The following is a 15,589-nucleotide window of genomic DNA, read 5'->3' as shown; positions in this document are numbered from 1 at the left end:
CCAAACCCTGAAAATGCCCAATTTGTAATCTAATGCCTTGGATAAAGTGCGTTGCTTATCGAACTGAAGTCAAAACGAGCACATACTGAATGCTCTCATCATCCCCCCCCTTCTCCCACATGAAACAAAAATGATAAAACCTTGGTTTGATGAACGCCAATGCTAGCAGCCAAGAATGACCGCTGGCTGTGTATTGTTGCACAGCCATGATTTTGCGAATAAAGTCAACAGCAGTGGTAAAAGTCAAATCGCAGTGACAAAGGTGATGGTTGCTCGCGTGGTTGTACTCTGTCTTTATTAGATAAAAAAGTACCGCAGGTATCCAAGTGGTTGACAAGGATTCCCAAACCGCATTCGCGTATAAGAGTCCGAAATCACAGCGGCGGTGGTAGGAGATGCTCGCGTCGGAATCTATCTCCTCCAACCCCAGAAGCCACCTCCGCCGCCGCTTGGTGCTGCCGCGGGTGTGGGCGCGGGGGCGGGGGCGGGCGTGGGTGTAGCCGGCGCGGCGGCCTTAGCACCCGCGGCAGCCGTCTCAGCGGCAGGTGACGTGAAGCTTCTGAACATGCCCATAACACCTTGTTGTTGCTGCTGCTGAGCGTCACCTGGCGGGTGCAAATGATCGCCAGTAACCCCGAGCGTCTTGCGCAGCTGCTCGAGCTTCTGCTTGGCTTCCTCCGCCTCCTGCTTCGCGATGGCCTCCGCCGTCTTGGCCTGGACAAGCTCGAGGAGCAGCGCTTCTTGTTCGTTCGCCGGAGGCGTGGACTGCGCCGCCAGGTTCTGTGTTGTTGAGGGCGCCGCATCGCTCGGGCTCGGGCCAAGGAGGGACGAGGTCCGTTTATTGACCGAGATCTGCGACGGTGTAGACTGGCTCCTGCCGAGCTTAAGCTCCCGCAGACCCGGCGCGGTGGACTTGGTGCTGGGGTTTCTAGACAGCCAGCCAGGTCCTCCGGTGCCGTCATTACCTACAGAGTCGGAGGCTCGTACGCGCATGCTATGGATCTGCTTCTCGAGACGCTGCTTGTCGGTATGGAGGTTTCGAACGTGTGCATGACTCTCGCGCAGCTGGTCCTTCATGTTGGTGATCTCCTGCTCGAGATCGACCGCACGGCGGTTGGCGTCCTGGGATTTAGACATCTCGATCTGTAGCTGTTCCTTTGTGCGGGCGAGCTCGTCGCGCATCTGGGGCTTGGTCTGTGTGATGGATGACCTCCTCTTGTTCTCATCATCCCCGAATCGGCCCTCCATGGTGTCCAGCAGATCCGAGAAGGACCCATCGTGCGTGTTGATACCATCAGGCTTGATTGTCGCGTCGCTGTCGCCGCTGTGCGACGTGATGACGGTCTCGCTACTCGCTTGTCTCCTAATGCCACTGAGGAGCGACCTCACAGCCTTCCGGTCTTCATCGCGTTCTTCCCGCTCCCGCTGTAGCTGGTCGGCCAGGAGGGCATGTTGTCGCTGTAAATCGCTCAGGGCGGTGAGGAGGTCTTCGATCTGGGTGTGCAGGTTCCTGCTGTCGGAGTTGTGTGCTTGGTAGACCAGCTTGGAGTCGCGCCCGAGGGTGGTCGAGGCATCGTCGGCCGTAGAGTCCCTCGAGATGGAGGTGGCATCGGTGGAGACGGTACTGAGTACGCTGGCTGCAGACGACGCCGATGAGCTGGCTTCCATGGAATTAAGGGTGGATGCCAGGCTCTGCTTAGAAGCGCTCCTCTTCAGCATACTTAATGGTCGGGAGGCGGCACTTGGAGTGAGGCTCGAGGTGGAATTGTTATTGTTGTTGTTGGTGGTGGTGGTGGAGGAGGAGGACGAGGAGGATGCTTTGAGGGACGTGGTGGAGTTGGCCCAGAGGCGCCCAAGGAAGCGGGATGCAGCGTTAGTAACCTCCGAAGACCTTTCCGCATTGGCGCTTAGGTGGTTGGGGGTATGGGCCAGTTGGCTCTCCCTGTACCCCTGCTCAAGCGCCGCGAGTCGTTCTCTGCTGACCACAGACGACAGGCTGACAAAATCGGATACAAACTCGTCTGCGTTGTACTATTTATTTTTTGGTTGGTTAGCATTGCACGCACTATCTTCTAGAGCCAGGAGAGGAGGGGGATGAGGGGGGTTGGTAGGTACATGATAGGCGTCCCACAGGCTACGGCTCAGGAGCAGCTGCAAGACATCCCCCATCTCGGTCAGGGCAAGGATCCTGGGTTGATTACGCCTCATAAGCGAGAGAGCCACCCGCATAATGGTCTCGGATGCACCCTCGGCGAAGATCACATCGTAGATACCTGGTTCCTGTCAATTGTGCACTCCCTGATAGGCGGTGGAACCCAGAAAGACTTACGAAACAGCATGGGCAGGGGACAAGTGACTGCGAAGAATGAGAGGAACCACTGTGAAACGTAGGCCGGGTCGACCTGGAGATCGTCCATGTGGTCTGATAAAGCGGGCAGATTGTCTCGAAGCAGTTCTCGGAATTCTTTTTGGTAGTTTCAGTCAGTCCATGTAGTCTTTGAATGAGCTTTTTTTTTTCAAGGGGATGTTTGATTGGTTGCAACACAACGTGTCACGTTTTTGTCGTATTGTACAGTGACTGAGAAAAAGGGTATTACAACTCACGGTAGATCTTAACGTGCAATCCGTACAGGTCTGGCAAAAAGGAAGACCTGAGGTCATACTGCTCCATGAGTCTTAACTTGCAGTTAGCAACGGCACACACAAATAAACCTGAGCCAAGGTAGGAGGGAGAATGAATGACTTACTTGACCAAGACGCAAAAGGCCTGCTTGTCGCTCATGTGCATCAGAAGAGGACCGACCAGCAGTGCAAGGCCCTGGCAATACCCGATCTTTTGGTCGTACAAGCTGTAGCACTTGAGGACACGCCCCAGCATCCGCTGTCCGTCGCCCTCGGGATCACGGAACATCTCGACGCCAGGGAAGCTGCGTCCGAGGTCTTTGCCGATCAGGCCCTCATACGGGCTCGATTCGCCCGTGTACCTTTCAAAGGCATCTTCAAGTGTCGCATCTCGCGCCAGGGACATGCTTTGCCAGACAACGCCACGCAGCGGGGGCGGTATGCCCTTCCGGATTTTGTTGGCCAGCAGTGTCGGCAACCGCGCAGCGGTCTGTTGGTAATCCTTCACGAGAGCCGCGTAGAACTCAAGGTCCGTCATCGGTGGCGGTGGGAGCATCGAGTACCGCAAGGGCGCAGGCTGCGGCCCCTGGACCATCTCTTTGAGTTGCGCCATCGAAGGAGGGCGTGGCCTTCGTGCAGACTGCTGGAGCCTTGCAGCGGCCTGTACCTTGACGCTCTTCGGGTTCGTAGCTAGTCTGTCGTTCTCCTGTTCCAATCGAGCCAGCAGCATAGCAGTAGTCTGCAAAAAAAAAAAAAAAAGAAACAAAGCCAGCGGTCAGTACACTTCAGAACAATAGAAGACGACTTCCAAAAAGCTCCCAGGCACCTAGGAAAATAAAAACTCGACCTACATCTTCCTCGTTATCTTTAGACTCGGCGTCCTCCGACTTCTGTAGTCCCTCCCAGTCTACCTCCTCCTCGTCGCTTTCGTCTGCCTCGGCGCCGCTGATCGTCTTGCTATCGTCGTCGATGCCGTCGAGCTCGTCCTGTAGGTTCAGCTTCAGGCTGCTGCCAGAAATGGTCGTCGTGACAGGGCTCAGGGCCTCATTGGGGTCGAACGGCGAGCTTAGCGGGCTGCGGGAGGTAGTGGCGGACGCGGGACTCAGCGTGTTCCTGAACAAGCCCCTTCTATCCTGTATCGTATTTCCGCCGGGCGGGAGATCGGTATTGAGCGTCAACGGCCTAGGTGGTTCAGATAGGCGGACGGTAACAAGGGAGTCGTGCTCGATGATATGCTTTACGGTAGCGTCGTAAGGGTTCGAGCTGCTTCGCTGGCGAGTATGTTCGGAAAGGGTAGGAGAGGGGACAGAGTTCGAGCTCGAGAGTGACGACGCATGTTTATGCTGCCCCAGGCCGGGTCCGACACCACCAGCAGTAGGGCTGGTGGTCTCTTGGTCGGCTTCCATCGAGAATGGAGAGGGTAGGCTCCCGCCTTGAGCCCTGTCCCTTGTGGTCGGTGGTGTTACTCGACTGACAGCTGGTAGACGGCTGAAGGGATTGGTCGAGGTCTGAGGAGGGCTGAGACTGGAATGACGGGATGGGACCTGTGAGTCGCGCCCGGCTCCAACGCCCAGCTGGCAAGGGAAGGGGAGAAGAAAGAAGGAGAAAAGGTCCAGGCAGGGTCCGAAGCAAAGACCGCGGTCCCGTGCGAGACAAGACAGAAAGAGAGTCAGCCCTGTCCCTTTTGGGTATCTTCGTAATCTGGGGGTGGGTGGGAGAAAGAGTCCAGTGTGGGCTTTGGTCGAGGTCGTCGTCAGTGCATCTGGTCGAGTGTCGGTCGGTCTCGTCTTGCTGCCTTGCCTCGCCACACACAGAAACTGAGCAGGGGTGTCGGAGCGAGGGGATTGGTGAGAGCACAGGGCCAGAACGGTTTATTTACTCTGACCAAAGAAAACAGGCCTCTCCTGGCGGTCGCTTCGAACGCCGGGGCCGCAAGGTCGGTGTGGACTGGGGGGAGAGGAAGTGGGTATCGTTTCGCGCCGTGGGTGCTTGCCCCCTCCCCTCTCACTGTCTTTCTTTATCTTTATTTTTTTCCTTCTTCTTTTCTTTTCTGGGTTTTTTTTTATGCCTTCGTTTCCTCCTACTGGCCCTACCCTCTGCAGGGATTGTATGCCAAGCGAGTCGAGAGCTGTGGCTCTCGTCAAGATGATCCCAAGGAGACGGATCGTATAGAACTCAGCTGCTTTTAAAGGAGAAGGTCGACCGGGTGTCGTTGTGTGTAGTCACGAGGTCAGAGCGAAAGTAGGATGGATCACGTACAACCCAGGGGGCCAGGAATTGAGAGTATCAGTTGTCCTTGTCGTCCTGTGTCTCATACAGTGGACAATGGAGATCAAAGAGGGCAGAAAAACACAGGTGCTGAAACAAGACGGAAGGAATGTGTCTGGGGCATGTCGACCCGCGCCGGAGCAGGTTCCAGAAGTACGGTCGTTCAAGACAACAAACGCGCCAAGTCAGGAGAATAGAGAAAAAAGAGAGGCCGTCGCGAAGACAAAAAACTAACGGCCTAAAGAGCTGGCCGGCCACAAGTGCTGGTAGTAGGAGATAATTGGGGCTTTGACTGGGCAGGTGGTTGTGATCAAGGGTGTCAAATTATGGATGCATGACAGCCAGCCGTATGGGCATGGAGATGGACATGCGAAGTGGATACCACCGATCGATCGAGGTCAGCCTACGATGGTTGAGAAAGAAAGAGGACGAATCGAACCGAAGGGACAAATGAGTGGACTCGATCCCGCAGCTGGGGATGAGAAAGGTTTCCTCGACAAGAGAAGGCAGGTACGCCAAGGTCGAGGCCAGGGAACCTGACAACAATAACAAGACGCGGTGAGGAGGGAAAGAAAGAACACAGCACAAAAAGGGAGACGACAAGTGTGCAGACCAAAACGGGCGAGGTGAGATGATGGTCGCGTCAGTGGTTCATGCATGTCCCCCTTGCCTCGCACATATCATTGGCCAATGGGCCCTGGGCGCGCAACAGAGCTCGACCCGAAGGCCCACACCTCCTTTTTTCCCCGTACCCATAACCAAGACTGTACTTACTTAGTGCCTATTACTGCTCCAGTATGTACACACCATGTTGGCCTGAAACCCTTGATAAAGTTGACCTCAGTACTATAGGTGTACTATTGCTGCTGCTGCTGCTACTACTGCAGACACTAGAGAATACCTAGCCTTGTAAAGGATTGTCATTACGACTACTGTCGACCAAGAAAGAAGCAGACACACCATCCACAGATACCTTCAACTCTTTTCCGCCGACTGCTTGTTGTTGTCATTTCTGGTCATCGTTTGTGGTCGTTAAAGTTGAAGCGGAGGCTCGCACTAAAAAGTTCGAAACAGAATAGCCTCTGTGCTGGGCCGCCCGTAGCCCTGACTTGTGCTGCTTGCTGCTTAGCTGATCTCCAAAACTTCCCGGCCTGGCCCGTCCCATTGGTTCTCAGTCAACCCTTTCTTCACCATGGCACGGGTACCCCACCCCGGCCGTTCCTGGCCTGTTTGATTGCACAGCAACGGTAGTCGGCGTGCTAGGTAATGTACATAGTAAAGTACTGTGGCAGTACGGCGCAGGGAACCAAGGATTCACTCTCCGCACAAGGAATCCCATCTCCATAGTCTCCTTCCATGATCTCCCGCCCACTGTCTCTACCATCGCACATATAGTACGATTCACGATAACGTAGCAGAGTCTACGCCGGAAGAAAGTCCCAGCCGCAAGTTTGTTTCCAGAACCGAAAAAAGAAACCCCCCCCCCCCGAAAACAAATTGCCCCGCCCAACGCTTGGTTCAAAACCTGCCCTATGCTTCTGTCCCTCCTCACTTCGATCATCTCCGGGCTCAAACAAAACCCCCCTTCATCTCTCGTCATCGCCACCCATCGCCACCAACAAGCCTTGGCCGATGTAATCAATTCTGCTGTGTAGCTTACCAGATGAGAATATATTGTATTACGTTAGAATCTTTCACTTTGGGGAAGCTGACAACAGAGCAACCAAACTGCTCCAACCGTTTTTCTTCTTCCCCTTCCCTATTTCAACGCCTCCAGACTCTTTACCAACTGTGCGAGAGCTGGCGGAGACTGATGGTGCCTTACTCGCGCTATTCAGCCCTACATGCATAGGTTCAGGCCACTTGACCCTTGTAAACCGAAGCGGCTTTTCCTCAATATAAATATCTGAAGTATAATGAGATCGGAACGAAGACTTAAAGCAATCATTTTCAGCTCACGGATAGAAAACTGACCATCAGAAAAAAGGCCATTCTCCACCAGATAGATCAGATCAGATGCAATTAATCAGCAGCTCAAGGAACACAAAATTCTCAATCCTAGCCACATTACATTACTACGGACGTGGCACCTGATAAAATCCCTTCTACATCTCAGATGCAAATCCAACTCTGATGATAATTCTGATTGTTGGCCGCGGTGAGGGTACCGTGGCAGCAGAGCCTGATTAGCCAAGTGAGCTGCGTACCTCTTCATACCTTGCACAGCTAGGATGAGTCTTTGACCTTTCCTGCCTGCCCATCAAGCAAATATCACACATAAGCAGAGCCTTGACCTAGCAGCCCTCTGAATGCCGTGGCAGGTGTATGGGAGGCGCAGCTCCTCGAGCAGGAAGGCGGTGCGGATGAAGCGGGGGAGGCGTTGAGGAAGTAGAGAGTCAGGACTGGGAATTTTCTTGTATTCGCCTCGTGCCTGTAACAAGAGACAAGAGTGAAGCAAGTCACGACTACCGTCAGGTAGCAGACGGCAACATCAGTGCTGAAGTGCAGGGCAAGTGTCAAATAACATGAACCCACACCCGACGGCCTGGCGGATGCGTCCTCCTGCATGTATTGCGTCGCCATACACAGGTGCCTTTTCGCTACTATAACCAATTAGGTCCACCTGGGCAGGTGTTGGAACAAACATTGTATAAGGTGGAAGGTCCAGATCAGATATGCGTGGGTGACTTCCGCAACGCCAGAGAGCATATGCTCCTTCCATTCCAGATCCTGCAAGGCACTTGCCCCGTCACTGGAACGGAAGAAGAAGGTGCTGTTTTTTCTGTGAACTCAAGATCTGCTTCTTGTCCAGCTTTTCTTCCCGTTCTCTTCGTCGCCTTCTACCTTCTCTTCCCACTTCTCTTCCTCTTACCAAAACTCTAGCAACTTGCCTAATTGTGTTCCAAGGTTTCAAAAAATTTGCACCTCTATCCCCGAGGATCGTCAGAGTACCGTCAGTAGGGTCCAGCCTCGTCCAGACACTTGTCTTCGCCTCTCCTCGCCTTATCTTTGTAATATCAGTTGTACGTAAAGTACTAAAAGATGCATATATAACAGTAATAGCACACAAAATAAAAGAAAGAGAGCAATTGAATACATGTTTTCGGCAGTCACGGGCGTTACGCAAATTACAAGACAGAATAATCACCTCTTGATGCCTTTCGATATTCCTCTATCGGCCGACTGCAGTCCTCTGTCCAGAACCTCCTTATCGTTGGTTGTAAACTGGTCCTCAGGGTCTGGCCGGACTAGGAATGGCCTCCGGGCAAGATCAGCTTCCAAGACCTCGGACTGAGTCCAGCTCGGAGTAGTCCATGTAGTGCTTCTGCTCAACCTGGCCTTGCGTGATTAGCAGGCGCAACAAGAGCCCGCCACAGGCTCTTCGACGATTTTATTATATAATCCCCCCCTGTAGAAGGTGTTTCATCCTGTCAGCATGGCCATTTTAGTCATTTCTCGTCTGTGACGGGTCCCCTTTGGGCCTTTGCGCTGAACGAATCGGCTTACATGGGGGACTCTGTGGGACGTCAGTCAGTTTAGCTGGTCAAAAATTTCACCCAGTCAATCCTATAGTAGGTTGCTGAGTTTAAGTATAGTTTTACTTCGTCGCGGCCTGGTCGCTGTCCCAACGACCCCCAACACACTCTTTCTCCGTAGCCATCTTTTTAAGTTTCACCTTGTTTTTCTCCTCCCTCTTCTTCTCTTTTGCTTACTCCTCAGGTGGCTGCCTGCCACTGCACAGCCCAGCTACTCAGTCAGTACCACCAGAAGAGGTTATCGACCAGGGTGTGTAAAGATGACGTTGATGAATCCATTAGGTTCTGTTAGCCATGCGGGAGAAAGAGGGGTCCAGGCCGCGATTCTGGTCTTGCCGGCATGCAAGTCAATTGATAGGCTGTCCTTTATTCCCTAGAAAAGAGAAACCAAAAAAAAAACAGGATTCGAACAAGGGCCTGCGGCCTCGTTCTAGCCCTTCAGCCCTACAACAAGCCTTGCATATCGTTTCGAGCCAGCAGCACTGGACTTGGCATTCTAAGCTTATAGAAGTCCAAGAAAAATAAGAAGAAGCAGGAAGAAAAGAAAAAGAAAAAAAAAGAGTTGCGATGGCAGATTTCATCGGGGACAATTCATGTAATATTTTGTGGTGCCAGAGTGCATCTACCTTTGTCATGCTCCTCCAACTGTCTAATACTATACATATATATAAAAAAAATGTCGACAATAAATCGTAACACGCTACAGCGCCATTCTCTGTCCCCGCACGTATTCAGCAAGCCTAGGCGGCCGTTGTGCAAGTGTAGTACATCGGTCTGTGCTCCAAGATGAGAATCAAAGAGATCCAGATCGTATCCCAACGTCCCCGCTTCTGGGGGAACCTTCTGAGCTCTGCCCAGCCAACAAACAACATGTGTGCAAGACGTCATTTTTTCACGAAGCAATGTTCCAACAATAGGACGCCACGATACTTCATTTTTCTTTTTTCTGGGTATCAACTTTTCCCCCTCTTCTTGCTTGCTTGGTTGTTCGAAATCATCATGCGGACATGGACGGATGTGTTGAGGGTAGCCCTTGTATTGTGGCCATTTGCGGCGTCATCTGATGAGTCGATGGTGCGGGTGACGGAGCCGAGTTCATCTGCATCTGGCCCTGTGCTGCTGCCATACTTGCCAGGCGCTGTGCATTCTGCGCCGCGATTGCTGGGTTCGGGACCCCCGGTCTTGGCTGCGGTCGGTAGACTGGTTCCTTGGTCGGGTCAATACCGGGGAACAGCGTGTGTAACTTCTTGTACAGTTCTCTGATGTATGCGTCCCGCTCTGCGCGGTCTGCGATGGGGTCGGCCTTCTCTGCATCTGTGGCCGATGGCATAGGGCGCAGCTTGAGCTTCGTGTTGAGAGGCGGTGCTGAGAGTATCATCGGTGCTGGCTGGCGTGGGACGCCTGGCTTGTTTGTCGTCAAGTTCGCCAGATAGGCGAGGTTAGCCTGCAGCCTTCGGAACACTCTGCAATTTTTTTGCTAGTCAGTAACCGAGCGAGGACGCGAGAACAAGGGCACACGACGAAATTGTTACGTACTGGCTATAGTCTTGATCAAGTACTTCTTCTTCCTCCTTCTTTTCCTTTTGCTGGTCCGGTGTGAGGGTGTTGTTAGCCGTACCTGCTGCCGCCTCTTTTCGTGTCTCCTCTATATTGTTCTTAAGTTGTACGACCTCAAAGAGGAGTTCCGTGTTGATGTCCAATAACAAACTCATCCTCTCCTGGTCACGAGCTTGCGCTCCCGGGCTGACCGGGGTCGAGCTGCCATTCACAGCTGCTGACTGCACGTTGGAGGGGAATGTGGGTGTCTGAGGTGTTGTGATGCTGTTGGCAGACGGCGGTGCCGGCGTGGGTGTCTGGTTCTGCGGAGTACCCTGAGGATTTTGTGGAGTTCCGAAATTGGCCTGCTGCTGCTGCTGCTGCTGCGGCTGGGGCTGCGGATGGTGCTGCTGCTGACCTTGGTTCGGTGTCCCGTGGGGAACTGAGAACTGACGCTGCGGAGTTGGCGTGCCCATGCCGGCCTGGTTCTGCTGCTGCGCCTGGTGCATGCGCTGCATCATCATCTGCTGTTGCTGCTGCTGCTGAGGGCTCATTCCAGGTGCGTTCATGGGGTAGCCACCCATGTGGTTGGCCATCATGTAGTTGGGATTAAACTGGCTCTGAGGGGCTGCTGTGGATGGTACGTTAGGCCCGTATGGTGAGGTTGTGAAGGGAGCCTGGAATCCCACTGCAGAACTCATCAGCAAAGGAGACTTCCCCCTCCGTCAAAAGCAGGACTTGGTCTCGACACAACAGGAGCAAGGGTAGTAGTAAGAACAGTAGCCACCACGTCGTCAACGCTGAGAGGGGGACAAAAGCAACAGCCCTTGCCGCCAAAATAAACAACGTCACCTCTTCAGCCGGGGAGGAGGCCAGCGCATTGCTGACCTATAGGTGTGGTATGAAGGTAGGAGGCAATACAAGGGACAAAAGGCTAGCCAGCCAGCCAGCCACGCAACGTGTTACGTGCCATGGCTTGTGAGTTGTGTGACGTGGGGAGGGGAGAGAAGAAGAAGAAGCAGAAGCAGAAGCAAAAGAGGCAAACTCACTCTGGCCATTGGCGGGCATCTGCGGCATAGCGGTATTCTGCATCATTCCTGCAGGACCTGCAGGCCCGGGCATCATGGCGCCGGGATTGGCAGTACCAGGAAAAGCACCTCCCGGGCCCATGGGGTACTGCTGGCCATACATCATCTGCTGCTGAGGCTGATTGGGACCAGGGCCAGGCTGCATCTGGGGGGGTTGACCCGGTGGGGCACCGTTGAACGGTTGACCTGCAGCATTGCCGTAACCATAAGGAGCCGAGTACATGGCTCTGCTTCTCCAAGATAGGCGTGTGTGTATGTGTGTCTAAAGGTAGGAAGGGCGGGGGCAAAGACCGGCAGCGAGCCGAAGGGGGGGGGGGGATGATCGAAGGCGGCTTGGGAGGCGCTGTTCGGTGAGGTGATCAACCCAATTAGGAAGGGTGGATGAGCCTTTCAGGTACGGTACCTGTGCCCGTGCGGCTAACAAAGTAGCAGTTCTCGTGAGGATCGTTGTGGGGTTACCTTGGGATCCAGGCGTCCACTGCAGATTGGCGGTAGGGGGGGTTCCACCCGTTGAATGATCAAACCTGCCTGACAGAGGCTTGAACAAATACGGTGCAGGGCGCCGCGTGGAACAGGTGATGTGACGGGAGCGTTCGTAGCGTGGATCCGAATCAAGATGGGGGAGAATGTACACAGGGTGTAGTACAGTGAGCGGCAGGTCGCTGTCAGTCTGCCTGTCTTTTTGTGACCAAGGACAGACAAAAGTTGCTTTCACAAGGCGCGGATACAACCTGGGGACGAAAGTGTGCCTCGCCTCACAGAGAGTCTCGAGCTAAGACTGGAGAAGATAGTGGTAGCCGGGCAGGGCGAGAAATGGCGTGAGTTACCTCGCAGGTCGGACTTCAGGGAACGTTTTCACACAGGATGACAATGTGTGTGTGTGTGTGTGTGTGTGTGTGTGTGTGTGTGTGTGTGTGTGTGTATCAGTGTGAGTGTGAATGAACGAGTGAGTGGTTGAGGGGGGGGGGGTGTGCGCGTATGCGTGTGCGTGAGCGTGATGTCGGGTGCCTGACGGCTTGAATATTTCCCTCCAAGGATGGGTGGGCCAGGGAGGGTATGTGGAGGCGGAATGGCCAAGTAAAAAGACACGCAGACAGCCTCCTGCTGGCACTGAATCCCGGTCCACACACACTCTTGCACACGGGATCTTGTTTCCTTCTCAAGGCTTTCTTTGGCTGCCCTGCCTGCTCGCCTCACCTGTGATGGGCGTAGAAAAAAAAGGTAGTAGATTGGACGTGAGCTGGTAGGCCGAGGGGAAAACAAGGACGAGCGCGATGACACCTTGTGTTTTGATGTCGACAAGATGACTGGCAGACGATGGAGTGTAAGCCAGAGATGAGGGTGAGATTGGGTCGACCAAGCAAGCCAGCCAGCCAACAAGCAAGCAAAGCCAAGAAAGAGGCCCAATCAGTCGTAGTCGGTCTGCCGGTAGGCGCGAGGCTACCTCCCCACCCCTGAAAATAACAAGACGAGGATCAAAGACGCAGACGTCTGGCCTGGTCAAGGTAAGGTAAGGGTTGGTAGTCAGGTACCCTTTTGGGCGTCAAAAAGTCTCGGGATCCGAGACTGACCCAGAGCTTGGGCAGGCCACTCACTACTCTCAACGTGCCAGGTAATCTCCCCCGACGAAGAAGCCCAAAAGGGACAGGGGGAAAGGCAAAAAGATGGTCGCAGTGTGTGGGTGGATCTGTGCCACCACAGTCTGGACAAGAGAACAAGACAAGAAGACAAGTAAACAGACAGACCAGCGACGGATAGACACACAAGAGGGAGGATGACTGCTGGAGCGGCGACCAAGGGGGGTGGGTCGTGGGTACGGGGAACGTCAAGAGAGGAGGTGGGAGTGGGAAGCTAGGCCTGGGGCCGGATGCAAGGTTGTGGCCTCGATACGATGCAAGATCGGGGAAAATAGACAAGATGGAAATGGGGAGGGGGGTACCGAGTACAAGAGTACAACAAAGCTCTGTAGGATGGGATGGGCGATGGAAGAGAATGTGGATGGGGAATGGGAGATGGACGGGACACGGTTGCTGTGCTTGTGCTGATGTGGTTTGTAGTGTGTGCCTTGCTTGGCGCTGTCAATGTCGCCTGGTTGTAGTTGTGGTTGTGTGGTTGTGTAAATGCGCGTGATGAGAGCGTTATCGTCCGAGTCACTTCTAGACACCTAATGGCGATCTTGTGGTAGACCTGGCGTGGGAGGGGGGGAATGGGGGAGGGGACTCAAAGAGCTGGGCAGACTTTTTTTTCTTCTGTCTTTTCTCTCTCTGGACCTGCGGGAGACAAGATGACAGGGTGGGAGATAGCCTTAGGGAGAGGGCGGCGGCTGGGGACTGGTCGCAGGCAGGAGAAAATGTGGGTCTTCGTTTGCTGATGAGAGCCCCATGAACTGCGTTATTCCTATTTGGATCTAGCATCAGATCTTGTCCTTGACGAGTGCTAACATAGGCTGAACGGGCATTACTAGGCGTGCTACACAGTACTGCGGACGCTGTGGATTCAGGTACTGTACGTACTATTTCAGAAGCGCAACCTCATCACATGCCCCTTCCCACCACATCGCACGAGGATCTTTTTGACTGAATTTCCTTTTCCCCTCTTTTTTTCCTTTCCCCTGTTGCACGAGTATGCGAGAAACATATGAGTTAATGACTGACATCTACTAGATACAGACTGTTTGGCAGAGGGACGTGGTTTTCAGACTTGAATGTGACCAGCGAGAGAGAAGGAAAAAGAAAGGGGGGAGGATGGATGGGATCAGGTTCGACCCGACCAAGACATGCATCTTCCTGCTGCTATTGCGTGGGATAGAGCTGGGCACGAATGGCTCTTTCTTTGCTTTTATTCCTGGCCAATCGAGGTTTTACTTTCCTGGTCGACCGAAGTTTGTTTTTGGGGGGAGGGGAAAGAAGAGAGAGAAAACAAGCTGACCATCCACCCTTTCTCTCTCTCTCTCTCTCTCTCTCACACACACACACACACCCCCCCACACACCCCGCCCTCAACCAAAATGCGTCCCATACGACGAGTTCCCGTACACCACACCCAAAAACTCCTTCGCAATGTACGTATCCGTCTTGTTTGTAGGGTGCAGCTCGTCGAACCACAGGAAGGTGTCTAACGGCTGCGGCTCGGTCGTGCAGATGGAGTTGTTATTGGCGTCGCAGTGGTGATAGAACCCTGTGGCGTTGGCCGGGCTGTCTAGGTACGCGGCTGGGTTGTGGTAGATATCAGATAGCAAACTGTTGACGTCGAGGATGTCGAGTGTCGCTCCAGGCCAGCGGGCGCTGACCAACAGCTCATAGGCGGCGCCATAATGGAAGACGCGGTTTACGAGCTGCGTGTATTCTAGTATCTTGCTCTGGTACTCGGTCTGGTTGTAGAGCGTCTTGTTGGTCCAGTACTGGTTGTCGCCTGCTCCGCCGGCGCTCTGGGCCGCGTACATGGGCGCGTACTGGAGCGGGGCTGTGTTGAGAAGGACGAAGCGGCGGCCACCTGTCGAATAGACAGTGTCAAAGACGGACCATATGCAGTCGATGTAGGTGGTGATGTTAGTCTGCCCTCTCCCGTGAGTCAGCAGGCTCCTCCTGGGCCCCCCTCCGCAGTACTAGGAAGAGAAAATCTCGGCCCTCAAGAAGAGGACACACAAATAGGTACTCACCCCAGGGGCCTGTGAATCCGATAGGAAGGCACCCCAGCCCAGGTCATTGGTGCCAATCCACAGCGCATACACGGTGTTCTCAGCCGTCCTGTTTGCGTAGAGCGTCTGGGCGGCCACGTCCGCCACGAAGCTTGGGAGCTCATCGTCCACGACCGAGGGGAACGGCCCGTCGATAGCGCTAAAGTACCGCGAGATGATCTCGTTGCTGCAGACGGCTCCGCTGACAGCGTAGTCAAAGTAAGCAACACCAGCATACGACTGGACGAATTGACCCCAGACTAGGCCACCCGAAGCACTGACGTTGGACTCGGGCTGGATGGTGCCCGCGGGTGGGGGTTCACCGTTGTTGCTGATATAGTAGTTCAGCCGCCCGTCATCGGTGTAGCTATCGCCAAAGGTCACGAGGTTCGAGAAGGGCTTGCCGGCACAGGAGGCCCCTGCAGCGACCGCCACTACTATGCTCGCAGCGACGATTGTTGTGAATTGCATCGTCTCCTTGAGGAGAAATGGGCTGATTCAAAGTCTGTGAAGGGGATGGAGTATGAATTATAAGTGTGGCCCGGACAGCAGGGCGAGGAGGACACAGTCGATGACAGGATGTATCTGAGATGAATAGTCATGGTGCCCATATGTGCGCTAAGTACCAAGCCAGGGGATTATATACCACTGCACCCAGGGGACCATCATAGTACTGACTATAGTAAGAGAGGGCGGGTGAAAACCCGGGAAACATCCATGACGCCCGCCCGCTCATCCGAAGGAAGACCAAGACCAAGGATCAAAGGCCAGGGACGGCGAGGCGGGGCTGACATGGTTGAGGGGCAGCCAAAGTTCTGTTCCTGTGGGGAGAAGAGTCGATTAGAGCCCGGTTGACTACATGG

The 15,589-nt window shown here is 54.1% G+C and overlaps 3 protein-coding genes across 3 annotated transcripts; all 3 read right to left on the bottom strand.

Annotated features, from left to right (window-relative positions):
* Positions 1 to 7,150: 7,150 nt before the first annotated feature.
* M406DRAFT_327950 (uncharacterized protein) lies at positions 7,151 to 8,551 on the bottom strand (the record flags this gene model as incomplete). Its single annotated transcript, XM_040920271.1, has 7 exons — positions 7,151 to 7,321; positions 7,426 to 7,493; positions 7,536 to 7,642; positions 7,763 to 7,781; positions 8,176 to 8,224; positions 8,398 to 8,407; positions 8,535 to 8,551. The coding sequence occupies 7 exons, from the start codon at positions 8,549 to 8,551 to the stop codon at positions 7,151 to 7,153; spliced, it is 441 nt and encodes a 146-aa protein (XP_040777795.1).
* Positions 8,552 to 9,004: 453 nt separating this feature from the next.
* M406DRAFT_355377 (uncharacterized protein) lies at positions 9,005 to 10,087 on the bottom strand. Its single transcript, XM_040923154.1, has 2 exons — positions 9,963 to 10,087; positions 9,005 to 9,889 (listed from the first exon to the last, which is right to left on the bottom strand). Exon 2 carries the CDS (start codon positions 9,802 to 9,804, stop codon positions 9,424 to 9,426), a length of 381 nt encoding a protein of 126 aa, XP_040777794.1. The 5' UTR covers positions 9,805 to 9,889; positions 9,963 to 10,087; the 3' UTR covers positions 9,005 to 9,423.
* A 3,961-nt stretch (positions 10,088 to 14,048) lies between these two features.
* Positions 14,049 to 15,197, bottom strand: M406DRAFT_39021 (family 16 carbohydrate esterase; the record flags this gene model as incomplete). The annotated part of the gene is made up of 2 exons (XM_040924084.1): positions 14,049 to 14,603; positions 14,709 to 15,197. 2 exons carry the CDS (start codon positions 15,195 to 15,197, stop codon positions 14,049 to 14,051), a joined length of 1,044 nt encoding a protein of 347 aa, XP_040777793.1.
* Between the last annotated feature and the right edge of the window lie 392 nt (positions 15,198 to 15,589).

This window comes from Cryphonectria parasitica, assembly GCF_011745365.1.
Source record: "Cryphonectria parasitica EP155 unplaced genomic scaffold M406scaffold_3, whole genome shotgun sequence".
In the NCBI taxonomy this organism is placed as follows: domain Eukaryota; kingdom Fungi; phylum Ascomycota; class Sordariomycetes; order Diaporthales; family Cryphonectriaceae; genus Cryphonectria; species Cryphonectria parasitica.
Note: the sequence above shows the minus strand (reverse complement) of the source record. Positions and strands in the feature narration are given on the sequence as shown.